We start from the raw sequence: 26,677 nt of genomic DNA on the forward strand, positions 1-26,677 counted from the left end.
TTTGGCAGAAATTACTATGATTCCCTCTGAAGGTTTCTAACAATTGATTAGACGCACGTCTCTCCGCATTTAATGCACCGAACACGCGTCATCCCACAATTCAGCATAGTTTTTGCCGGTTATCGAGGTAATCATGACCATGAATTTAGTCGCCAAAACTTTTACTTATATGCATCAACCTTCTCCCCTTATACTCCATAATTTTCCAAGCTTTCCAAAATCTTCTTTACTGTTTAATTAACCTTTTTTTAACACCCTTCAAACAAAAAAGCTTTTCTCTCATCCAATTGGCTTCTTCTTCAAAGAACGTCAATTCTTTAAAGGGCAAGAGCAAAGCCGAGGACGCTGCTCCTCCAACGGCAGATTCTATCATTCCTAGAAGTCTTGTTACAACAAAAGACTTCGAAGAGAAGTTCCCTTCGGCTCTCCTTCGCACTTGGGTTGTTGGCAGATACCCTTCTTCCCGTTCTTCCAGTATTCATGTTGTGAAGGAAGACTGCTGCTGCCATGATTTGGACACTGTTGCTCTTGATCTAACAGAGCGAGTGACCCTACCCAAGGAGGGTTTTATATATTTTTACACGTATCCCTTTACTTTGGGTGCGTTCTCTTTGAGTAGAGAACTTGACTCCGTTATTGCGAAGTTCTGCCTCCGCTACTAGGTGTGTTTGACACAAGTAAGTCATTCTATGTGGAAGACGATTGCTTGTCTTCGGCGCTTGTGCCAAGAGACGGGACATGAGCTATCTTTAGCTCATGTGATGAATCTCTATTCCCCTAAAATCTTCCGCTGGGGAATAATAAATTTCAGCAAACGTGACCACCATGCCCCGTTGTCTAACATGGATAATGACAACGATCGTGGGTGGATGAAACGTTTTGTTGCAGTTACCACCAACGACATCATTCCGGCAACGGCTTCATCCTTTCCGGAAGCGTGGAACCGCACTCGTAAGCTTCTTGTTTAATATTTTATATTTCTTTTATTAGGGATTCTTCCATATCCGTATTGATCCTCCATCCTTTGCCTGTTTCAACAACTCGATGGGTTCCACCTATGGTTGAAGGCTTGGACTAGTGGGTCCAAAAAATCTTGGACGTCACTACGTACGAAACCGGCACGTGGAAAGAACTGGCCCTCAAATACGGATGGAAGGCCAAAAATCATGATAACTCATACTCACCTTGTTTCAGTTTTTTACGTGAAGAAATTGATTGATCCCTTCTACCTTTTCACTGAAATCAGGTCTACCCGCGAGCTCAGTTGATGTCCCTGAGGAGGAGGATTTGGATGACCCTGGTTATGCGGCGAGGCTGCTTCAGGAGGCGCTCACTCGAACATGTGTCTCCGGGCATGCTTCGGGTACAAGTGTCTCATTTCGGAGTCCCCGGCCGAAGAACAAACAACCAAAAAGAAGGCGTTCCTACGCGGCTGGGGGAAAGAATAAGAGGGCGAAAAATATTGTCCCCGAGTCGTCTCCAAAAGTTTTGATGACTAGCCCTCCTCCCGGATCGGTCATAGACACCGTGATGATCGACGATGATGAAGAAGCTAGTGATGAGGGAGCTTCTCTACATAGAAGGCGACGATCCTCATCAACTCAATAGAATGCTCAATCTGTTGAGTTAGTTACACCAACCAAGGATGATATCTCGGTACTTTGGGGTGAATTTGATATGGTAGAAAATGCCAACTCTCGTTTCCGGGCCCTAGTTGTTGTGCTCGGTACTGCGGGGCTGAGTACCGGGTCCCTGCCGTCTTCGGTTGGCGAGCATCCAACAACCAGCACTGCGTTTGTCGCGGCTGCTTCTCATCCTTCATCGTCATCAGCTTCATCTCCTTCTTCCCCAACTCTTCCATCAGCAACTGCTACATCATCTCTACCGGTCGCGCCTGACCAAGAAGAAAGTGTTCCTCTTCCCCAGTCCCCAGTTCATGGGAATTTTGGGCAAAATTATGCTGCCCTCTCTGAAGATCCACAAAGGAAGAGGAACGTTACTCTTTCGGTCTCCACCGGATGCAACTTGTTATCTCGGCCTGTGGAACTTGCTAATTATCTGAAGCCTTTGGCTTTAGAGAAATATTGGGAAAAGATTCATGCTCTCTCTCGAGAGTGATTGTTGAATAACACCATGCACAACGCCGCAGCGGTACATTCCTTACTTCCTTTGTTATTTCTTCTATTTTTGCCTAAACATATCCTAAGTTTTGCCCTTCTTGCTTTATAGGCCAACTTTCTTGCTTCCGATGGCCTTCAGAGGTTGATTCGTGAGAAGGAAGAAATTATCTCTGCACGAGATAAGCTTTTGGAAGAGTGGGAGCAAAGTGCCGCTCACCTCTCAGAATTAGGAGCAAAGTGTCGCTCACCTCCATTAGATCCGCTCGGGAAAACCTTTATGCCGAGGTAACTCAACTCAAAAAAGAACTTAAGCGCTGAGTGGCTTCCCTCGGTGTTGAGAAAACTTACGCCATGTATAATATGAGGAGAAAAATCTTGGAGGAGGCCAAAGCTGGTATCATTGATTTTGATGCTGAAATTGCTAAGGCTCATGAGCTTGGGTTGGCTACGAAAAATGGTCTCCCGGCGGGTCCCTCGACAGAGCCTGATGCTCCTGGTTTTCTAGTTCCGGTTCTGAATTTTCGGGAACTAAAGAGGAACCGGAAGGTGATGATGTTGAGGGACAAACTGTTGAGCCATCGGCGAATCTACCTACTTCTCTTGGGGGCGCGAGCACTTCTCTTCCTCCGGGCTCCGGAGAGGCAGCAGTTTAGCCTTTCCTTTCTTTTCCCAACTTTTGTACTAGTGTTATTTTGGCACGTTTATTGTAAATAAAAACATCTTTCGCTCAAGTATTGCATGAGTCTTTCTGCGTTCCTTCGTTTGATCATTTACTAAGTTTGGTGGAAGAAAAGATGAAACCCGATGAATTTCGGCCTCCACAGCGGCTCTGGGCTTGTGTTTTTCTCTCAAAAACGTCCTCCCTATGTCAAAAGTTGTTCTCAAAAATGTTCTCCCTTTGTCAAAAGTTGTTCTAAAAAATGTTTTCTCCCTCAAAAATATGTTTAGGACCCCTTTTATACAAGTTGGGGGTGTGTAGGGTCGAAAAAATCAAGTCCCGGACGAAATAGGACAAGTCCCCGTTACCAGCGCCCAGGATAGCGTGGGGCTCTAGCTCTGGTGCTGTAAATTCTGCACTTCTAGAAACTGGGCCACAGGTGGCGCCCCACACTACCTGTGGCGCTCAAATGTGCACTTTGCCTTTTCTTTCCATTTTCGCTCCAATTCGCACACTTTCGTCCCAAATTGCATCCGAATGATTCTTACACATAGAAATGTCACAAACTAGCACAAATCATTATATTATACATCCGAAATTTTCGAGACATGAGCACAATGCGAGGCAATATACATAAAAATATGCATACTTTAAGCCGAATATCACACTCTCACCTTGTCCCTAATAACTTCATTTGTGATCTTGTCTTTCCTAGTATGTCCACACATCCATTTCAACATCCTCATTTCAGCTACGCTCATCTTCTGGACATGAGACTTCTTGACGGGCCAACACTCAGCTCCATACAACATAGCTGGTCTAACCACCTTGTAAAATTTGCCCTTAAGTCTAGGCGGCACATTCTTATCGCATAAAACCCCGAAGCTAGCCTCCATCTCATCCAACCCGCTCCAATACGGTGGGTAACATCCTCGTCAATCTCTCTGTTGCCTTGGATTATAGACCCAAGATACTTGAAACTAGGGATTCAACATTTAATATATACAAAAAAATAAAGTTAACTTATCTACGCATTGTAATTTTCGGGCAAAGGGGTTGGGCCGAATCTCCTTCAGCCCACCTAGCTCCGCCCCGAACATAGGTACGAGATAACTGTCACCAACGCTTAGGCAGATGTGACCAGTAACATAATTCAAAAGGGGGGAGGAAAGATCAGGAATGAGGACTACAATATTGTTGAACTACAAAAAGGTGACTGTAGATGAAGTTGATGAGTTTGTTACTGATTTTAAGAATTTCAAAAGTTAAAAAACAGAAGAAGTAACAATTACAAATCAATCAAATTGGTCTGATGTTAAGCATATAGTATTAGTAGAGAGTAGTAGAAATTTGATGGAACATCTTAAAAAGAATTGAAGCCCGGTCAAAGATGCATTTGCTTTTTTGCTTCTGTTTTCTTGACAGATTATCTTCCCAGTTAGTTATAATTGTGGTTGTTAAATTATTCTGATCTATTTCTATTTAAGTGTTCAAACAGAGGAATTACGTTACAAATCTAACGTAAAAACACAATTACAAAGAGCACTATAACTATTACCCTCTATATATAGTTTTAAAAAAAACAAAAGCAGCAATGGATGCCAATAAAGATGAGACCTTTCTTAATTATAACATCCTTGCAAAAACGTGATTTGGGGGTTTTTCTTTTCCGGGGTGGGGGGAGGGGGAGATTTCAGCAGCGTCGTATCCACAATTTCAAGAGTATGGGTGCACCACAAGCACGAGAAACCTGATGTATTTTTGGTTTAGGAATTTTAAAAAACAAAGCAAAGACTAAAGAAAGAGAAAGGAAAAAAAAATGTGTAACCAATAAAAAAAAGTGTGTTTAATTAGAAGCATGGGGATTTAACCCAATTTAATAATTAAAAAATAATTTAAAAGAAGAAAGAATGCATGGATTGATCCCTTGACTAAAAGGTAGAAGGTGCACCTCCTTATCAGTGCACTAAAGTGATCACTTGAGTTCAGGTTCGCCCTTGTTAATTTAAGTATTTGAACTGAAATACATTGGTGCTATACATGATTATGGGTTTACCTAAACCCATCCCTTCCCATGTGCATCCGCCCCTGGACTTCACCCAGACACTACAGCATGTCGGAAGCGGGGGAGCTAGGGGGCTGCAAGATGGTTCATTTGAATTCCTTTCACCTATATACAAGGTCAAAATTTATTCTTTATGTATATATAGTAAATGTTGAATCCCCTTCGCTCTTGATACACTTATTGCTTTATATTTTGAATCCTCTTAGAGAAAATTTTGGCTCTGTGATCGGAACTCGGAAGATGATTGGATTTGACTATCTAGCAAATTGGATTGAGAATATCACATCATTGGATGGAGAGTGTCACTGTACCAACTATTATCTTGTGACAATTGACACAAACTTAGCACAAAATATGTACTGATATTTTTTGTTTCCGCTTATTCCTTTGCCACGGGTAAATGTAATATGGGTTCCATAGGTTCAGTTGAAACTTGAAACCCAACATCATTTCCATGTCCTAATGAGTGTTTGTGAAATATCACTAGAATTTATATAAAACAAAATTCTAAATTAAGTTGCAAGTACAGAAAGTTTGACACCATCAAGTTTAAATCTTAAATCCGTCAGGCAGCCAAAGACTACACACGGCTTTACATTCTGTAAAACAGCGGCCTAGCTGTCAATCCAGAACGGAGAACCTTCTAATGAACTTGGATTAAGACAATGAATGGTTTCCTAGGAAATAAACTTTGAGCTAAGTACCAGGCCTAACCAGTAAAAGTTAAGTACAACAACAACAACAAAATATCCAGTATAATCCCACATAGTGGGGTTTGGGGAGGATAGTGTGTACCCAGACCTTACCCCTCCAATAGACCCTCGGCAGTAAAATTAAAGAATAATTACTGTATATAAGTTCTCCACCTGGCCATCTAGCTTATATGGGCTGGAATTTGAGTCGAGTATCTATCTGAAGTGAGAAAACTCAACCTCAGATTTTGTTCTTTGGAACAAAAGGGATGGAATTTAGAAGGATTCCATTATGCTCAAACTCGAAATCAATGTAGCACACTTGTATTTGCAGACACTTCAAACAGACCTAACACTCTAGCAATGAAATTCAAGAATGAAAGAATCATGGCAACTAACTCCTAACATCTCAAAATACTTAAAAAACTAAGTATCTAGTCACTTGCCGAGGGAGCTGCAGCTTCGGGCCGAATTTCTTCAAGTTGTTGGAGAACTTGCTGAGTTTCAGGTCGAGCTGATGGCGAGGGATCAACACAGTGCAAAGCCAATTTCAGTGTATTCAACAATTCATCACCAATTATAGATGCATCCCTCACTAGTTCCAGATCGAACACTTCACTCATTCCCTCCTCTTTCACAATTGACGCCACCTTTCTAGGCAAATCCACGCCATTGAGAATTGCCTCTCCTGGAGATTTACCAGTTAGAACTTCAAGTATAATGACTCCTAGACTGTAGACATCCGTCTTCATGGTGGCTTTCTTGAGCTTAGTAAGTTCAGGTGCGCGATAGCCAAGTGCCCCTGCTGTTGCAATTACGTTTGCATTTGCAGTAGCAGTCACAAGGCGCAAAAGGCCATAATCTGCAATTTTTGCATTTGAGTTTTCATCAAGCAGAACATTGCTCGACGTAAGGTTCCCGTGAATCATGTTGGCGTTAGTGTGAAGGTATAGCAATCCCCTCGTCGTCCCTTTTGCTATTCTCATCCTCATTGGCCAATCAATTGGTGTATCCGGGCTACGAGCTGCAATGACATCAATAAGCCATATTATCTCCTCCATACCAAATCTCTATCCTTTTTTACATCATTCTATCCTATGTTGCCGCACCCGTGTAGGATCCTCCAAAAACACACTACTTTTGGAGGATCCGACACACACACGAATACATTTTCGAAGAATCCGAGCAACATAGATTCTATGACCAATAAGATCATTCTATACAACATTCTCAACCTTAAAAGCCAAACTCAAATATTCAAAATCAATGGAGTTTTCATAAGACAGAGATAGTATCCGATTCTCAAAAAATAAAGGGCAACCCGGTGCACTAAGCACCCGCTATACACGGGGTCCGGACTACAATGGTCTATTGTACGCAGCCTTACCCTGCATTTCTGCAAGAGGCTGTTTCCACGGTTCCAACCCGTGAGGTCCTGTTTTCATGGCAGCAACTTTACCAGTTACACCAAGGCTCCCTTTCAATTCTCATAAAATACAAGAAAAAGAATGTTAAATGGAAATCTGGTTTCTACTTACCATGAAGAAAAGTTGCTAGACTTCCTTTAGGCATGAAGTCAAAAACAAGAAGTTTCTCTCCTTTTGCACCTAAGTAATAAGCCCTAAGAGCCAAAAGATTTGGATGCCTTATCTTTCCAAGAACATTGACTTCTCTCTCAAATTCCCTCTGACCTTTTGTTATCTTTTCTCTTAATCTTCTAACAGCAACTTGATTCCCATCTTCTAATGTGGCCTTATATACTGTACCATAAGTGCTCTTTCCTAATATATCTGCAGTTGCACAAAGCAGATCATCTGCACTGAACATAACAGGTCCACCAAAATGGACTAGTTTTCCTCCATTTTCTCCTGCTGCTTCGACTTCTCCAGCCGTAAGAGGAACACCCTTTACACCAGTTGTCTTTGCTCCTTTGGCTGCAGCTCTTTTCTTGATCAAACAACAAAGGAGAATGCAACAAAGTAGAAACAAAATTATAATAAGAACCCCTACTACTATGAGAATGATGTCTTTAACACTTAATTTGCCACCTCGTGTAACCGGAGAAGGCGTTATATGACATGGGGTTGAAGCATTATGGCCACATAGCTGAGGATTACCTAAAAAGGCGCTCGAGTTGAACTTCTGAGTAAGTTGAGCAGGAACAGGACCAGACAAATTGTTATATGAAACATTGAAGGAACTAAGATTTGGTAAATCACCAACAGACGTTGGGATTTCTCCAGTAAACTGGTTATTCCTTAGGTTAAGAACTGATAATTTTTGCAATTTGTTTATATCAAATGGTATTTGACTATCAAGTTTGTTACTTTCCAAGTTGAGAAGCACAAGAGAGGAAAGACTAGAGAGGCTTTTAGGCAAACTTCCATTAATAGCATTGTAAGAAAAATCAAGAAATCTAAGCCTAGTAAGCCTTCCAATATCATTAGGAATAACACCAATAATATGGTTATGACTAATTGAAAGCTCAAGAAGTTCACTCAACTTACCAAAAGAAACAGGAATACCTCCAGACAATGAATTATGATCAAGATTCAGAGACTGTAAATGAAAAAGATTATTCCCATTTCCACCCCAAGAATCTGGAATAGAACCAGAAAGATTGTTATATTGTAAGTCAAGAAAAATAAGAGAGGTGGATTGAGTAAAACTTTGTGGGATTTCACCAGACAAAGAGTTATAACTTAGATTAAGCCTATAAAGCTTAGTTGAATTAATAAGACTAGTTGGTATTGTCCCAGATAAAGAATTATTACTAAGTTCAAGTGTTTGAAGAAGTGGACATAAACCAAGTGAAGTAGGAATAGAACCAGAAAACCTGTTATTGTAAAGTTGAACACCTCTTAAATTTGGCAAAAATCCCAAAGAAGTAGGAATTGAGCCACCTATTTCATTATCATGTAAACTAAGTTTTCTGAGAGCTTGAAACTGACCAATTTTTTCACTTAGTCTGCCACTTAGTCCTTTTAATGGAATCTTGATTACAATAACTTGACCTTGAGCACATTTAATACCAACCCAACTTCCTGAACAAGCGCCAAATCCAGTGTCATTCCAACTTTTTAAGTACCCTTTTGGATCAACTAATTCATGTTTTAAAGCTTGAAGTGATTGATAATCTGCTTGAGTAATAATTATACCATCCCAATCTTGGCCTAAAACTAACTGAGTTCTTGAAATTATCAGCTGAAAGAAGAAGAAAATTTGGACAAATGGAAACAGCCTTATCTTCCATTTTGCCTTCTTTATATCAGAAATGTTGTGTCTATCAGCTCCTTCTTGGGATAAAAACATGAAAAATCTAGAAGGGTGCGGATAAAAACTACTAAAATCTTGATCTTGATATTTCATGACTACTAACATTATTTCTTAAGAACACAGTCTGAGAAGAAAAAGAGTTTCTTTTATTTCCACTTCATGCCTCTCTTCTTTCTCTCTCAATTAAAATTGGATAGGGATAGGTGTGAGTTAGTTGTTGATGAAGTAGATTAAGAATTCTTGCTTCAAATTCTAATAGTGATAAAATATTAAGTAATTTCTTTTTATATGTCAAGCTTTGGTTTCTGAGGGTTCATGGTTCGATTTGGATCGATTTTTTTCTAAAAAGAAACTAAATCAAGTAAGTCGGTTTTTAAATATTTAAACCAAACCAAATTAATTAAGTCTGTTTTTTATTGATTCGATTTTTGTCAATTTTTCGGTTTTTTCGATTTTTTATCTTTTTTCTTAAATTTGAGACATACACTACCAAACGCATATTTCGGCGACTACATTTTCAACGTAACACTATCAAATCAATTACTCTTTGAAAAATCTATCATTTTCAAGATATATTGATGATAATTGGATCAAATGGTGATGAATAATTTAAGTACTAAATTAAAAATCGATTATTTTTAACATGAAATAAATTCTTATACTTAGTAAAAGAAAACTATCAATCAAACTAGAATGTAAAGACAAAGAATTAGATTATTATAATAGCAAAAAACTAAACTAAAAATATAAATGACTAATATGTACCATAACAGTTTAGAAACTTTATATAAAAATAACCAATTTTGATCGGTTTTTAAAATTCAAACCAAAATCAAACCAAACCTAAAAAGTATCAATTTTTTTTGTAAGTTTGGTTCGATTTTCGTTTTGGTATGAACACCCCTACTTTGATGGATAAAGTTATCCGGTACTTATGATAGTAAAAGGTAAAAAATATAGTAAAATTATAGAAAATAATAAGTACCCGTAAAATTAATCAAGGCGTGCACAAATTGATTAGAACATTACTATTATAAAATTAAAATTGGATAGGGACGGTCTTGTACGCACACCAATAGAAGCAGAGGCGGAATCGAGATTTAAGGCTTATGAGTTCAAAATTTTAGTCATTTTAAATTATTGGGTTCTAAATTAATAATTTATATCTATTCAATAGATTTTTAAGATAAATACAGAGTTTAGACCAAAGTTACTGGATTCGGCCAAACCCGTAGACCAAATACTAGCTCCGCCCCTGAACAGAAGGTTTTGTATTTGTATGTAGCAATAAGTGTGAGTTTGATAGACGGAGTTATTCAATACTTATGCTAGTGAAAGGTAATAAGTATTTGTAAAATTATAGAAAGTAATAATTATCCGTAAAATTAATCGAAATGTGCATAAAGTGAACATTACGATTATGAAAAAGAGGTTCAAATTGGATAGGGACCGTCTTGTACGCACACCAGCAGTTTGGTGGACAAAATTATTCAATACTTATACTAGTGGGAGATGGTAAGTATCTGTAAAATTATAGAAGGTAGCAAGTAACTATAAAATTAATTGAGATGCTTACAAACTGAGCGGGATATTACTAGTATTATAAAAAATAAAAAGTTAAAATTGGATAGGGACAATCTTGTACACACACTACAAGAAAGGATTTGTATTTGTATGTAGCAATAAGTGCGGGGAGAAGGTGTTGGGGTTCCTAGAGTAAAGCACGTGAAGAGGAGCACATAGTGCTAAAATGGAGGAATCCTACTAAGTTTTTTCTAGGGAACAGGATAACTGTGTCTGTCAGGTATCACTATATATATTCAGAAGGCTGCTTTATATTAGTGCGTTCGCCTTTAGCATTTTACCAGTAGCCCTGTGGATAGTAAAAATGTGCGGATAATGAGTCGCTCTCAAGATAATAATCAAAAAAATATTTTTTTAGTATTTATATTATATATAAAAATTATATAAATTTTGATATGTTTTTGATTATTAAATATAAATAATTTTTAAAACGGATTAAAAATAGAAAAGGTCCAAAATTTTGTGGGCGGCCTATTTGAACGCTCTTATTTAATCTATAGCCAGTTTTTCCAAAAGATTTAACTTGTAGCTAATATAGGCAAAGTTCAAACAAATTGCTCCTCCTTAGTTGTTGTACCTATTGTACGACAATTGAAGTATGATGTTTGAAGAAGAAGGGTCTTGAATTTCAAATATGATAAGTGAGTCTAAATTAAGTAGGTGTTATCGAAAAACTTTGAAAATATTAGATGTTATAACAAAATATTATTATAGAAAATATATACTACTTCCGTTTCAGTTTATGTGAACCTATTTTCTTTTTGGTCCGTTCCAAAAAGAATGACCCCTTTCTAAATTTAAAAATAATTTTGCTTAAACTTATAATTTTACCCTTAATGAGAAATTTTTATAACCACACAAATACTTGGGCCCCTTTTTGAATTGTTTAGGACCACAAATTCCAAAAGTCTTCATTTTTTCTTAAACTTCGTGCCCAGTCAAAAAAGTTCACATAAATTAAAACGGAGGGAGTACTATTTTCTGAAAAAAATTAATCTAATACTACATCCGTTCCAGTTTATGTGAACTTATTTCCTTTTTGATCCGTTCCAAAAAGAATGGCCTCTTTCTAAATTTTGAAAATAATTTTGCTTAAACTTATAATTCTACCCTTAATGAGAAGTTTTTATAACCATACAAATACTCTTGGCCCCTTTTTGAATTATTTAGGATCATAAATTCTAAAAATCTTTATTTTTTTTAAATTTCGTGCTCAGTCAAATATGTTCACGTAAATTGGAACGTACGGAGTATAAAGGATGACTATAGAAGGGTTTGGTCGTAAACATTGTCAACCTAAAAAGAGTTTACCTAAGTAGCACCACTTCTGCATTGTCCTTATCTTGTTGATTTACCATTGTGCCCCTGAAGTGCATAGAATGTTTAATTAAGAGTTTAAGACGTATGACCTATTCTTGCCTCGAGTCCAGGGGAGTCGCATTTGGTCATCCGATGTTACCTTTGAATTGATTTTTTCAATATTCTATTCGCCATTTGGCCTTGAACTATGTGACTTGGATGGATAAAAAAAACTAGGTAATTTAGAATTATAGTTTTACTTATAATTTAAAAGAATAGAGATAAACGTAATTTTTAAATTTATTCATTATATATTATACAAAAGAATCGCTTTATTACATGGAAAGTATGAACTTTCACTTTTAAGATAACCTTTGTTTATCCATTCTCTTTCTCGGTGCTAAGGGTGATAAGTGGGTCGGTCCGGGACCGCGGGCCAAACGGATTAAACAGACCAGGACCGTTTGGCCCGATTTTAGTGGGTTTGGATCGATCTTGTGGGCCGGTCCTATAATTTGGGCCCGTCAGGCCAAACAGTGCCAACGGCTATATTTTTAAATATAGTCGTTGACTATTTATAAAAAAGTCATTTAACCCCCCAACTTTGTTTTAACCATAAACTTTTTATACATTTAATATATATACTATACTATACTACATATACATCTTATATATTATATATAAGATGTATATATATATATATATATATATATATATATATATATACATATTATATCGATATACTATATATACATCTTATATACTATATATATTCGATATTGAATATTAAGATTTAGGTCACAATTTTATAATAAAATTTACAAAGCATTGTTTTAGATATTTTTTTTAACATCCTTTTATCTCTAATATCTATTTAATTTTTTTTTTAAAAAATATGTTAGGCCCGTTTAGCCCGCGGGCCGGGACCGTTTAGCCCGGGACCAAACGGTCCCGGTCCCGGGTCGGTCCCTACAAAAAGGTCGTTTAGGCCCGGGCCCGTTTGGCCCGTTTAATTTGGGACCGGTCTGGGACCAGGACTGTTTGGACCGGCCCACTTGGCCCGTTTAGGCCCGGGACCGGCCCATTTGTCAGCCCTACTCTGTGCTAAAGGATCCCGCCCTGAGGTGTTTAAGCGAATTCGAGTTTTAAACTAAATGTATTTAACCTTCAAGGTTTTTAGCCCTAAATTCATTATACATTTAATATTTATAGTTTATGAGTTAATATTTATTTGTATTATAGTGATTTCACATATATATTTATATTTTGTGTGAAGAAGAACGGGCTAAGTTGAACCCGTAAAAACTATGCTATATACGTTATTGTCGGGTGTTTACACCAATTCACACTACTTTATCATCATTAAGAAATAAATGAAGATGGACGAGAATATGCGTTAATATAGTAATAATTATATTTCTGAACGCATATGTTATGTATTTATTAGATTGGTATAAATATTGAACGGGTGAATAAAGGCTATTCCTTTACATTATGTTACTTCTTTTGATTGAGACTTGAGATGCGGTCCATAGACAAAGAAGCACCTGTCGTCTTCAATAAGGCAAAGCCTTGCCATATACTACAGAAGGACCATTTCTAGTTCTAAATTTTCAATATGGTGTTGCTATTACATATACTAGCCATTCATGGACCACAAAAACTGGCCATATATGCAATTATGCTAGCTTTATTAAGCCATTGGATGGTGGCAGTGGGCGCCTCAGACTTCTTGGACCATAGACTAAATATGGACAAGGTCAAAGCTAGAGTTTAGGTTACTAACAAGGTAAAATCTAGTAATTTTGGTCCAAATTTTATATTTATCTTAAAATATTTTATTAAATATATATAAATTATTAATTTAGAACTCAGTAACTTAACGGACTAAAATCTCAATCTCACAAGTTTCAAATCACCTCGCCTCTAATTATAGACGTAGACATGCAGTGTATGCACTCTCTCTCTCTCTCTCTCTCTCTCTCTCTCTCTCTCTCTCTATATATATATATATATATATATATATATATTTTTTTTTTTTTTCCAAATCACCTCGCCTCTAAATCTAACTCTCTCTCTCTCTCTCTCTCTCTCTCTCTACATATATATATATATATATATATATATATATATATATATATATATATATATATATATTTTTTTTTTTTCAAATCACCTCGCCTGTATATAACGCCGTAACGTTTTTCCATATCCCATATACATATAATATACACACACACACACACACACATATATATATATATATATATATATATATATATATATATATATATATATATAAAAAACTAATAACAGCTCGAAGTACCTTATTAGGGGAAAAGTTACTATTTTGTATCATGTTATACTAGACATCATCTCTTTTATATATATGAAGGAAAATAATTTTATTGATGAATATTTGTAGGTATAATTTTATTTGTTCTCTTGATTCTTCTTCCAGATTGTTCCCCATGATTCGAGAATTGGTCAACGTATTTCTCAAACATCAGTTTTGTAAAGACATTATTTGATGTTTTATCTCTCTGTGAATATTCCAAGTTTATGAAATTTGTGAGATGATCTCCTAATGAAGCTTCCAAGAGTTTATGAAAATTTCGAGATTAGACATAGTCTATTTATTTCATTAAATTGAGGAACACTAAAAAGAAAAAAAAAAAGCAGTTTCATATAATACAAGAATTATAATCTTAACAATTACAACTTCATCAAAATACAGTTTGATAATTAATAAAGCAAACATACCTATGCAACACCAAACAAATACATGCTAATAATTATTACAGCAAATTAAAATATATAACTACCCAAGGTTGAGATGAAGCACTTCTTGAAATTCCAATCTTCTAGTCTCAGAATAAGAAGTGATATGTTTATTTGGCCAATAAGTTAACCAAACTCTCCCTTTCAATTCCCATTCCATTGATTTTCCCATAGCCCTTTTATCCACTTTCCAAATTACACTTTCCCCATACTCATCTTTTGCAAATATAACCCCTCCTTGTTTAGTAAATGGCCTATAAGCACTTGAATATCTATTCTTGAACCAAGCCTTTGGTTGTATTAATGAAAAAACAGATGGTTTTGATGAAAATACTTCTTTTCCATTCCCACTATCATGTAAAAACCAATTTAAATTTGCACCATTTCCATTAACAGATTGCTCAAATTTCCATGGTTTCATACTCATAGTAACTGTTTCTGAAGCTGAAACTTTTAATCCCATATAAGGATTTGGAGGATCAAATCCTGCTTCAATGGACTTTTCCATTCCAATTTCTCTTAGTGGATTATCAGATGATTTGGTTACTGAGATGCTTAACACATTTGTTTGAAGTGTTGGAGTTAGTTGTAGTGAAATTCTTGAAGGGAAATGCTTTTCTGATATTCCAGCTCCTCTTTCTTCCATTAGTGATTCATTTACCAGCCTAACAACATCAAACCTGTTTGAAAACACATTCCAAATCAAGTTGAAGTTTAACTCTTTTGCAACTATGGTACTTGTATTAGGGTAGGCAGAGACGGAGCTAGAATTTTAAGTGTATGAGTGCAGAATTCTAAAGCATGACCGCGACCTCAAGCTAATATACACAATTATAACACTAAAAAAACAAGTATTAATATTTAATATATATTTAAAAAGTAACGACCACTTAAGACAATATATGACTATAAATATTATCCTTATAATTACACTTGACGACTTATCATATTTTGAAAAATATAAAATGATCACATCATTATGTAGGTCTTTAAGTTTCAACATTTTCTTCTCTGTATAAAAAAAAATAAACAATCATTCAAAAAGTTATTATCAATGCATAACTTCATAAAAGTATAAGTTCTTTCTACCATTTCAGTAGCCAAAGAAAATATCAAATTTAAGCAAATAAACAAGTCTCCATATCTCATGAAATATTTGTTCTAAAAGTTCATGGAATGATGAATATTAGATGCATAGAAAAGTTTTTCTACTTTCTTTTTTTCTTTTTGATAATATATGAAAAAGATTATCAAATGATGCAAAGTTCCCTCACCAGCTTAATATCCACATCCTTTTCTAGCCTAAACAAATATTACTATAAAAATAAAAAAAATATTTTAAAAATACTATTTTGTAGTCAATCATTACAAATTGAATATCATACTTTAATTTGATTTTGCACAATAAAATAAATAAAAATAAAATAGGTGAAGAATTTAAATCGCTTAGTGTTTGTCAATGAAACTTTTGAACCCATATATAAATATTATAAAAATTTATAAGTAATAAAAAAAAAACAAAATATATGATCCACCCACCAATTAATACAAAAATTATATTCATGTGGCAAAGCTGAGAAAAATTAATAGATCGGTCTAAGATTTTTAGGGAATTACACAAATACAAATATAAAAAGTCGAAATGAAAAACATCAAAAAATTTAAAATCAAGTAACATTTACTTAAAAAGTCAAAAGATAAAAGAAAGGCAAACAAATAAAAGAAGATGGAATAGCCGGGATGGACCTTGAAGAAAAATATGACTAGTTAGCACTTTGATTTTGATTTTAAGTAATGACAAAAACTTTAAAAACATTAACTCTTTCCCTCACTTTTCTTTTGATTTTGATTGAGGAATAACTCTCTCAAAGAAGTGAAGGACAGCTAGGGCTGTTTTGGAGCTTTTGTCTTTTTCTTTTTTGCCTTGGTAAAAAGTTTGTGGTTTTTTTCAAAAAAGGAAAAAGAAACGTAGTTAAAATGAGTAAAACTTGCACTGCTTCTGGGCAGTATCGAACCCGCATGGTCCGTATGAGTTGCCTTATAACCCAGAACTCTTGCCACCGAACCCAAAGCCTTTTTGTTATTAGGTTTGCTGTTGTATATTTATATCATTTTAATAAAGTTTTCAATGCAAATGCAGGGTTCGAGAAAAAGTAACTAGGTTCGCCAGAACTCACATTCACTATTATAGCTCTGCCCCTGAGGGTAGGCTGTCTATATCATCCCTTGAGGTGCGACTTTTTCTCGAACACTGCGTGAATACCTTGTGCACCGAACTGCCTTTCTTTTTAAAAGTTAAATTGAGCATATTTGATTTAACTGATTAAAAGTAGTGGATAAACATCAAGTGCTGAAACTAATTTCTAAATAAATTATTTATGCGTGGATAAAGATGATGAACTAATAATAAATAGTTATGTGCTTGATAAAAGAGTATTGTTAATTAAGCATTTTTGTGTTAAAATAACTTAAATTCTCTTGAGTTGTTCATAAAATATAAATATAAAAGTATCTTAATATGAAAATGGATGAACAATGGAAATGAAATGGAGAAAAAACTAGGGGTTTTCTTCGGAAATGGTATTTTGGCTATTACAAAAAATATTAGAAATAAAATAATAATAATAATAATAATAATAATAATAATAATAATAATAATAATAATAGTCTTTGCAAAAACAAGAGTGTTTATAAGTAAAAATTCATATGATGAGAGCAACCAACTTATGACTTTTCATTGATTGGCTTATAAACACTTGTCTTATAAGCATTTCAGTATTTACCAAATGCCTAAATTAGCCAAAAAAGTACTATAATTAGACCTTTCTATAACATCTATGCATCCTTTATAAAAGTATTTCACTATAACGATCAAGTTTTCTTTAGAATCAATTTTTCATATTATATTATAATAATATGTTCTCTATAACTGCACTTTACTATAGCAATCAGAAAAGATTGAAGCAGACGAAACTGTTATAGAAAGGTTTGATTGTACAAACGTACTCAAACAATTAAAAATAAATATGTACCTAATGTTGTCGGTGTTCACCATCACTTCAATCCACTTCTCTCGAATTATAACTCTATAATTCAATTGGATCACTCCTTCAAGCTGGTGAAAATTAAGAGAAAATCTCAAATTATCATCAGACAAACTACTAGTAGATGTGTCAATATCCATTGCAATAACAGGACAATACAACTGCACTTTCCAAAGTCCAACTGTTGAAAATGAGTAAGAAAACAATTTACATGGTGTTTTTATTGAATGATTTAAAGACTCTTGAATTTCCACAATCCAATTAGTTATTGCTAAATTTACTGATCTCATCCATTCTTCTTCAGGATTCGATCCCAAAATTTTTACTAGCAATTTTGATGCATGTCTAGATTGTGGACATGAAAATTGATTCTTAAGTGTATTAATACATATAGACCTAAGATCAATAGGAGCTTCATAAATACAAATTATGAAAGCCAAAGTAAGAAATGAGAAGTTAAAAATTTCTTTAAAACAAGAATTAAAATCCATTTTTGGGATTTTGAGAAATGAGGAAGAATTTTTGTTAGGACCATATTTAAGAACATCTTGAATGAAATTAATCAAGAGATTAAATATGGGTTCGTCGTCTAATAATTTTGTTGAATTGGATTTAATTTTCAAGGGTTTTGAAGTCCATAGGGAAATAGGAAGATTATAATCTGCAATAATGCAAAATTGGAAATTTTTGGTAATGGAAAGTTTAAGAGAAGGTTGAGATGAACATGAAGGGGAAATACAAATTGAAATAGAGTCAGTTTTCCATTTGGAAATTGGTGGTAAATTCTGAATCCAAGAGTATATATCAGGAAAATTGCAAGTATAAGACATAGTTTGGATATGTGTATGAATTTTATGAATTTGTATGGTCCAATTTTATGTGTATTTATAGACTAAAATTATGAAAAGCAAGATTCTTGGGGCTAAAAAAGTCAGTGGATTAGGTATATAATAACAAGTAAAAGGTACAAATTTAAATTTACTTTTGTGAATGGAATAAAGCTACTAGTCGAACAATTTGCACAAGGAAATACTTAGAATGGATATATACCGTGGATAGGGGTGTACATAGGTCGGTTTGGTTCGAATTTTGCGATTATCAAATCAAACTAATTGTATCGGGTTTTTAAATCTATAGACCAAACCAAACCAACAAAAGTCGGATTTTTCAATATTGGGTTTTCTCGGATTTCTCGGGTTTTTCGGGATTTTTTTTCCGATAAACTTGTGTTTCAAATATTTCTATAGTCCTAAATACAATTTTACCAATAACAACCATATTTTTATTTTTTAGTATTGGTCTCAACTATGCTAGTCAATAGGTTGTATGGTTCCACTTTATAAAGGTCTCTACTTTATAAATTATTTTTCACTTTACACCAAAATGCTAATAAAAGCGACCTGCCCAACTACAATTGAACCTTAGATAAACCGGCAAAGGGCCAAATATACCCCTCTACTTTTGAAAATAGTCTAAGAATACCCCTCGTTACCCCTCAATACCCCTCGTTATACTATTAGATTATCTATACCCCTGCAGTCATACTTTAGGTTCAAATATACCCATCATTTAAACGGAGAGACACCTGTCATCATCCTATTGGTCAATTCTAAATATCTCCTAATTAATTAAAAAGACCCATTATACATTCCCGAAAAATATATTTTTTTTGTAAAAACTGAAAAATAGTAAAAAAATATTTTTACTAAAAACTAAAAAAAACGAAAAATATTTTATTTTCTAGTTTTTACAAAAAACTACTTTAAAAAAAACTGAAAAATATTTTCTAAAACAATAGTTTTGTAAAAACTGAAAAGAAATTTTCTAAAGTAATTAAAAATTTAAAAAACTGAAATATTTTTAACTAAAAACTGGAAAAAAAATTATTTTTTTAGTTTTTACAAAAACACTGCTTTAGAAATTTGCTTTTTAGTTTTTTTTTCCAGTTTTTACAAAACTATTGTTTTAGAAAATATTTTTCAGCTTTTTTTTAAAGCAGTTTTTTCGTAAAAACTGGAAAAAAAAATATTTTCGTTTTTTCAGTTTTTAGTAAAAATAATTTCAGTTTTTACAAAAAATATTGCTTTAGAAAATTGATTTTCAGCTTTTGTTTTCCAGCTTTTAAAAAAATATTGTTTTAAAAAATATTTTTCAGTTTTTTCTAAAGCATTTCTTTTGTAAAAACTGAAAAAAATTGGGTTTTTCAGTTTTTAGTAAAAATAGTTTCAGTTTTTTTCAGTTTTTACAGAAAAATAAATTGGTTAAAAATATTGATTTTTGGGTATGATTAATGGGTCTTTTTAATTAATTAGAAGATATTTATAATTGACCAAGGATGATGACACCTGTCCCTCCGTTTAAATGAGGGGTATATTTGAACCCAAAGTATGACAACATGTGTCACGACCCAAAATTCATTAAGATCGTGATGGCGTCGGACATCACTGTTAGGCAAGCCAACCATAATCAATTAATTTAATTACCCATTTTAGTATTTTTGAAATAAAAATTTTCTTTAATAAAACTGTAGAAATAAAACTCATAGAGTAAATGATAAATATTTTTGCAGCTAAATTTCACAACCATTCCCAAAATCCGGTGTCACAAGTGCATGAGCATTTACTAGGGAACTAAAAATAAAATACAACATATGTCCAGAATATAAATTAGACAGGAAAATATAATGACTCTGAAAGAGAATCTGTTAGTTGCGGATCGTAATATAGAATACAGCTCACCCATGTCCCCACAATTATTAACCACACCTATGCGCCCACAAGGCCGCTATACATATATGTACCTGCACAATAAAATGTGCAGCAAGTGCAGTATGAGTACGAAAACAACGTGTACCCAGTAAGTATCAAGTCTAATGTCGAAGTTGTAGAGACGAGATAGCCGACTTTGACACTTACTATGAGTCAATAATAATAATTGAAATAAATTATAATTATTCAAATCAGCATGGTTCAGAGAGTTAACAATAATTTTATTCAATTAGCAGAAATAATATGAATCCTTCAAATGCAACAATTTTCCAATTTATTAATTAAATCACGAAATTTCAATAAAACTTCTAATTTAACAAATAGCTTTACAAGCTGCAATTTAATTTCAATAAATTTTTTAATTTATCAATTAGTCTCATTTACAGGAATAATAATAATTTCTTAACAAGCAGGAATAATAATTCATTAAATTTTAAAGATTTTTAATTTATCAATTAGCTTCGTAAGCTGAAATAAACTATTAAAGTATCGTGTAATTATTATTATTAAGCATGATTTCTGCCGAGGACGTACGCCCCGATCCAGAGTGTCGTGTACACTGCCGAGGGACGTGCAGCGCGATCCATAGATGCATCTATCCTGCCGAGGCGTTCGGCCCGCTCCACAAGAAAGGAAGACATTTTTATGTACCTCCGGAAGGAGAGTATATTTACTATAAGATAAATTTGGGAGGAAGAACAATTTCTTTTTAACAATTAATTAATTTAAACAAAAAATCAAAACACATGAGATTTTCATCCTTTAATATCTTTATCTAACAATTCATAATATATTCATATATATCAATTTAATATTAATAAATCAAGGAATACAATTTACACAAGTAATTCATGTTTTGAGTCCTAAACTACCCGGACTTTAGCATTTATAGTAGCTACGCACGGACTCACGTTACCTCGTACGTACGCAGTCCCCGCAATTAATAACAATTATTTAATTTAATCCCTATGGGGTAATTTTCCCCTCACAAGATTAGACAAGAGACTTACCTCGTCTCAAAATCCACTTTCCGATTACCACGTCGCGTTGAATTCTCGATTCGACGCCGAAAATCCGAAACTATCTAAATATTATACAAAATAATTAATATATGCTAAATGATTCGAAATCTATCTATTAAATAAACTACCTTATCCAAAATGGTAAAATTTTTAAAATTCACCTCGGGCCCACGTGCTCGGATTCTGAAAATTTTTAGATGAAAACGTTACCCATAATTTCAAGAACTTAAATATATAATTTCTACCCAATTCCATAACTATTTTCGTGGTTAAAATCTCATTTTTATAAAAATCTAGGTTTTTCATCTAAATCTTTAATTTCTAAGATTTACTAGCTATAATCTACTTATAATCTATGTATTTAACTCAAGGGGTGTAGAATTAACTTACCTCAAAGTTGTTAGTTGAAAACTCCTTACAAAGAGCTCTGAAATTGTCCAACAATGGATGAAAAATAGAAAGAAATAGACTGAGTTTTCGTTCGTTTTAAGGTTTTGCCCAGACTGATTTTTCGCACCTGCGGAAGGAGTACCGCACATGCGGCTTTCGCACCTGCAAAAATTCCTCACAGGAGCACATTTTCCTTCTTTTCCTAGTTCCGCACCTGCGGAAGAAATGCTCGCTTCTGCGCAAGCGCAGGTGCGCCCATCCCTTCTCACCTGCGCATTTTTCCGCTTCTGCGCACAAGGCCATCGCACCTGCGCGTTCGCAGGTGCGCCAAATGCTTCGCATCTGTGATGGCTGGGCAGGTTTCTCTCGTTCGCACCTGTGATTGGTGGCTCGCACCTGCGGTTGTCCAAGTACAGGTGCGATTATGACAGTAGCTGGGAGCTTCAGTCCTTGCTCAATTTCTCAAAATTGGTCCGAGCCTCGTCCGGTTAACACTCGGGACCCCCGGGGCCCCGCCCGAACATACCAACAAGTTTGAAATCATAAAATGGACTCGCTCGAACTCTCGGAATGTATAAAATAATATCAAATCTAAGAATCATACCCTAAACCAAATTGATTCAAACTTAGGAATTTCAAGTTTTTCAATTTACTTCCAATGCGCCGAAGTATACTTAAACTACTCGGAATGACACGAAAATTTGCGTACAAGTCTTAAATCACTATACAGAACTATTCCCAAATTCGAAATTCAAAACGGATTTCAATTACTCAAAAACCTACTCCAAACAAATTTTAAAGAATTTTAAACCTTCAAATAGTTGATTTTCACTATTAAGCGCCAAAACGCTCCCGGGTTATCTAAAACCCGATTCGAACATACGCCCAAATCCGAAATCATCATACGAACCTATTGGAACCGTCAAATTCCGATTTCTAGGTTGTTTTCTCAAAATATTGACCGAAATCAAACTTGCCCTTTTAAGGTTAACTTAAGGAACCAAATGTTCCGATTTCAACTCAAACACATCCAAATCCCGAACCAACCATCCCCACAAGTCATAAATCATTAAAAACACATTCAGGGAGTTTTGTTTAAGGGAACGGGGTTCTAAAAGTCGAAACGACCGGTTGGGTCGTTACAACAGGGGTATAGATAACCCAATAGTATAACGAGGGGTATTCTTAGACCATTTTCGAAAGTAGAGGGGTATATTTGGCCCTTTGCCGTTAGATAAACAATTAGAAAGAGCATGTTGGAGTATCATGGACAAATCAATTGCTTTAAGTATTGTAAAAAGTCTAATTTCTTCAATTGTCAAATCAACGGGACCTTAGAGAAACAATGTAATACTAAAGCTTCTTAATCGATTAAAAACCATGCACCAACTTTCTGTTAATTAATTATCTTGAAGTAGTAAAGATTCCAAAAATAGTCATGAAGCAAATTATAGTTAACTATCCCTCTAATCAATCCTCAAAGGCAAGTCTGCATATTCTGAAAGAAAAGAAACAATTAACATATTTAATATTAAATAATATAAAAAAATAACTATACTCGTTAACAATTAAATATAAATTATTACCTTCTTCAACTTGCTCAATTTGTTTTGACTTCCTCTAACATGTCTTCAAATTTATATTCTTTGAAAATACATCACTCTTAATTTTACATAGTCCATATTATTTAACCAAATAATTCAAAATATAAGTAAAAAAGTTTCAATATCTTTTTTAGTAACGGTCAATTACTCATGTTAATCATCTAAGAGAAACAAAATAAATAAATGAATTCGACAATAAGGAGGAATACAACAAATTTGCAAAAAAACTCGCTAATCGGAAAAAGAAAAATCTTAGTTAATTGGACAAAAGCAAGGCGTATGTATGCAGCTAAAAGAAAACATGTAAAATGAGAAAGGGAAGAGTCTCACCGATGAGAGCAAAAGAGACTTGATAGGGTTTGAGCTAACTTGGTTTGAGCTAATTGGAGGGTTTTGGAATAGAACGATAGGGTTTCTTGCTTTTGGAGAAGAGGCAAAATGATTTCAATTATTTTAAGTGTTTTAGAACAGCTTTAGGACTAGTCTAGTTCTGCTTTAGGACTAGATTTTGGTTTGGGCTCAATTATTTTTTTATGGACCAGACAAAAACAAACATTTACATGAGCTATAAAACCAACTTAAAATATTATGTTAAATACAGAAATTATATAAAAAAAATTAAGAAATATTTATAACTTACATTCTAATAAATATTTTTATCTATTTAATATATAAAATATGTATACATGTAATGTCAGGTTGGTTTGGTTTCGGTTTGACTTTTTTTAGTTAATACCAAACCAACCCTATTATGGTCAGATTTTATTTTTCAATACCAAACCAAGTCAAACCAAACCACTAGTCGGATTTTTTTCCGGGTTGACTTGAATTTTTGGGTTGATGCGGGTTATCTGTTTGGTTTGTACACCCCTAACTGTGGATCCTTCAACTTTGGGACCAGTTGAAATTTATAATAGAATAAATCTATAAGTTTTGCATTTTCGCCCGTAATAGTTAGCTGAGTTGGTTGGGTGAGTGCTTTTTACATAGAATTTCTGAGATCGATTTTTCTCACAAGCAGCCTCATCAGTCAGAGTTCGTCGCACCAAACTTTTTTAGTGCGGTTTATATGTCATATGTGATTTGCAAGATATTACATAGTGAATACACATATACTCGAATTATAGTGGCTGTGAGTTTATCCGGATGCACTTAACTAAATGCTTTACTACAATCATTGGATATTGACTCAAAAACATATATATATTTTTCCACGTCGAAATACTATTCCCTTAAAAAAGGTTATCTAGGTCGCAATAATCATTCTATTTTTCCTCTATCATATTTTACGTGGCACGCTTTCCCTTGTATTGTTTTTTTCATATAAAGTGATACCTTGTAATTTTAGAAAGAATTTAACTTTAAACTATTCATTTATCCTTGATAACATGATCTTGTAACCACATAAATTAAATCTTATGCCATATTTAGTAGGCGTTTGGACGTAAAAATCTTAAAATTCTGAAAAAGTGATTTTTTTTAAAAAAAGTAAAAATAATATTTAAAAATTAGAGTTTGTTTGGATATGAATACAATTTGGAGCTGTTTTTGAATTATTGTGAGCGATTAGAAGTGAAAATTTTGGAGTTTTTCAAAATTCTGAATAATTCTGAAATTCAATTTTTTATGGCCAAACACTGATTCGAAAAAAAGTAAAAAAATTCCAAAAAAAGTCAAAATTTTTATGGCCAAATGAGCCCTTAAGATTACAAGTTTAATTTTTTTTAGATGTTTATTGTTGTCCTATTTATGACTTTATTATATCACCTTGTATTTTTGGATTTGATAGGTTACTGTGATGGTCTACTTTTCTTGCATTGTCAATGTACCATAAAAGAAATGATTCTCTAAACGTTTCCTAAGAAAGAGAACAATTTATAGACTTTGTTGCCGGATGCTTTACAACATTGGAAATGCTTAGGCTCAGAAGGAATCGCCATATTCGACCTTATCCACATTTATATCGGCGATTGTTATACAAATAGCTAGCCGCCAGTTATTTTTATTTATATTATATATTCATCGGCTATTTTAATCTATATTATATATTCATCGATTATTTTTAATTTAATAAATTAGGTAAAGTATTATAGCGTCTCTTATATAAGAAAAAAGTAATTCATCACCAAATATTGTCAATTAGCTCTTTACAATATTTGTTCTTCCGTTGATTAGAAAGTTCAAACTTTAAGTAACAGAAGGAAAAAGTTTTTAATATATATCAATTCAAGCATTAGCGAAACCAAGATTTTCACTAATGGGTGTTGATTTATAAAAAAATTAAATACAACAAAAAGTCAAGAGGGTTTTACTTATAGATAATATATATAAAATAATATTATTTACCTAGCAATACAATATAATTTTTCGACGAAGTGATACTTAGAGGCTAATTCAAGTGATTTTTCTCGTACAACAGAACATGGCGTTGCTGCATATTGTTGGAATTTTAAGCTTGTGTAGCTTAAAGAGGGTGAATGAGAAACGAAGGGAAAATGAAATATTTGAGTTTCCCTCCTTGGCAAAGGGACATTGTCCCATATTGGAGGAAGAAAAGGCTTTTGATGGGTATATATATAATTGCTTTTATTCTAGCTCTTAAAGAGTTAAGAAGAAGGCAAGCCTCGCGCCGTCGTCGTCGTCGCTCGCTTGGCGTCGGCGTCGGCTTCCGGTCAGGCACATTTTCTTTCCCGGATTATTTTAAATCCATTTTCCCGCAATATTTCAAACAACCTGTTCCAACATCCATGACTGTTTCTGAAAGGTTGCAAACCTTTTCAGAAACAATGCCAGCAACTCTATAAATATTCTTTGAATCCCAGAATCTTTCCTTACGAAATTTTCTGATCTTCTTCTTCTTCTTCTTCTTCTGCACAAAAATTCCAGTGTGTTTTACAGCCTTCGAGTGGCTCACTGTTCACCAGCGTTTTGGTACCAACACTCCGATGAGTTAAATCGTTCTATCCTGGGAGGATATATTCCAGCACCTAGGGTACTTGAGGGGAATAATTTCCTTAAGGACACACTATGTATTCAGTGGGCTCTATTTATTCCTATACTGTTTTTCCAGAATTTATTTCGTTAAATAAGTATTACTAACTTTCTGTTTTGTTTATATATTTCCGAAAGTTTAATGGTTTAATTGTTTATTACAGCAATACAGATTTATAACAATCTTAAGGAAATTAATTTTATTATATTCCGTATTTTGTTTGTGGAGATTAAAACCTGGGTGGTTTTCTACTCCTTCTGAATTTTACTATTCTGATTTGAAGATATAAAAACTTCATCAGAGTATTGAAATTCAGAAAACGATCTGAAGAACATAAAAACTTCATCGTTTTTTGTGAAACAGTATATAAAAACTTTGATTT

At 34.0% G+C, this 26,677-nt stretch overlaps 2 protein-coding genes across 2 annotated transcripts; both read right to left on the reverse strand.

Moving 5' to 3' along the window:
- Positions 1 to 5,802: 5,802 nt before the first annotated feature.
- Positions 5,803 to 9,042, reverse strand: LOC104105156 (probable leucine-rich repeat receptor-like protein kinase IMK3). The gene is made up of 2 exons (XM_009613409.4): positions 7,074 to 9,042; positions 5,803 to 6,559 (listed from the first exon to the last, which is right to left on the reverse strand). The coding sequence occupies exons 1-2, from the start codon at positions 8,914 to 8,916 to the stop codon at positions 5,970 to 5,972; spliced, it is 2,433 nt and encodes an 810-aa protein (XP_009611704.1). The 5' UTR covers positions 8,917 to 9,042; the 3' UTR covers positions 5,803 to 5,969.
- A 5,319-nt stretch (positions 9,043 to 14,361) lies between these two features.
- LOC104091541 (uncharacterized) lies at positions 14,362 to 18,369 on the reverse strand. The gene is made up of 2 exons (XM_009596904.4): positions 17,508 to 18,369; positions 14,362 to 15,155 (listed from the first exon to the last, which is right to left on the reverse strand). The coding sequence occupies exons 1-2, from the start codon at positions 18,347 to 18,349 to the stop codon at positions 14,516 to 14,518; spliced, it is 1,482 nt and encodes a 493-aa protein (XP_009595199.1). The 5' UTR covers positions 18,350 to 18,369; the 3' UTR covers positions 14,362 to 14,515.
- Between the last annotated feature and the right edge of the window lie 8,308 nt (positions 18,370 to 26,677).

The sequence above is a fragment of the Nicotiana tomentosiformis genome, chromosome 5 (genome assembly GCF_000390325.3).
Source record: "Nicotiana tomentosiformis chromosome 5, ASM39032v3, whole genome shotgun sequence".
Classification (NCBI taxonomy): Eukaryota; Viridiplantae; Streptophyta; class Magnoliopsida; order Solanales; family Solanaceae; genus Nicotiana; species Nicotiana tomentosiformis.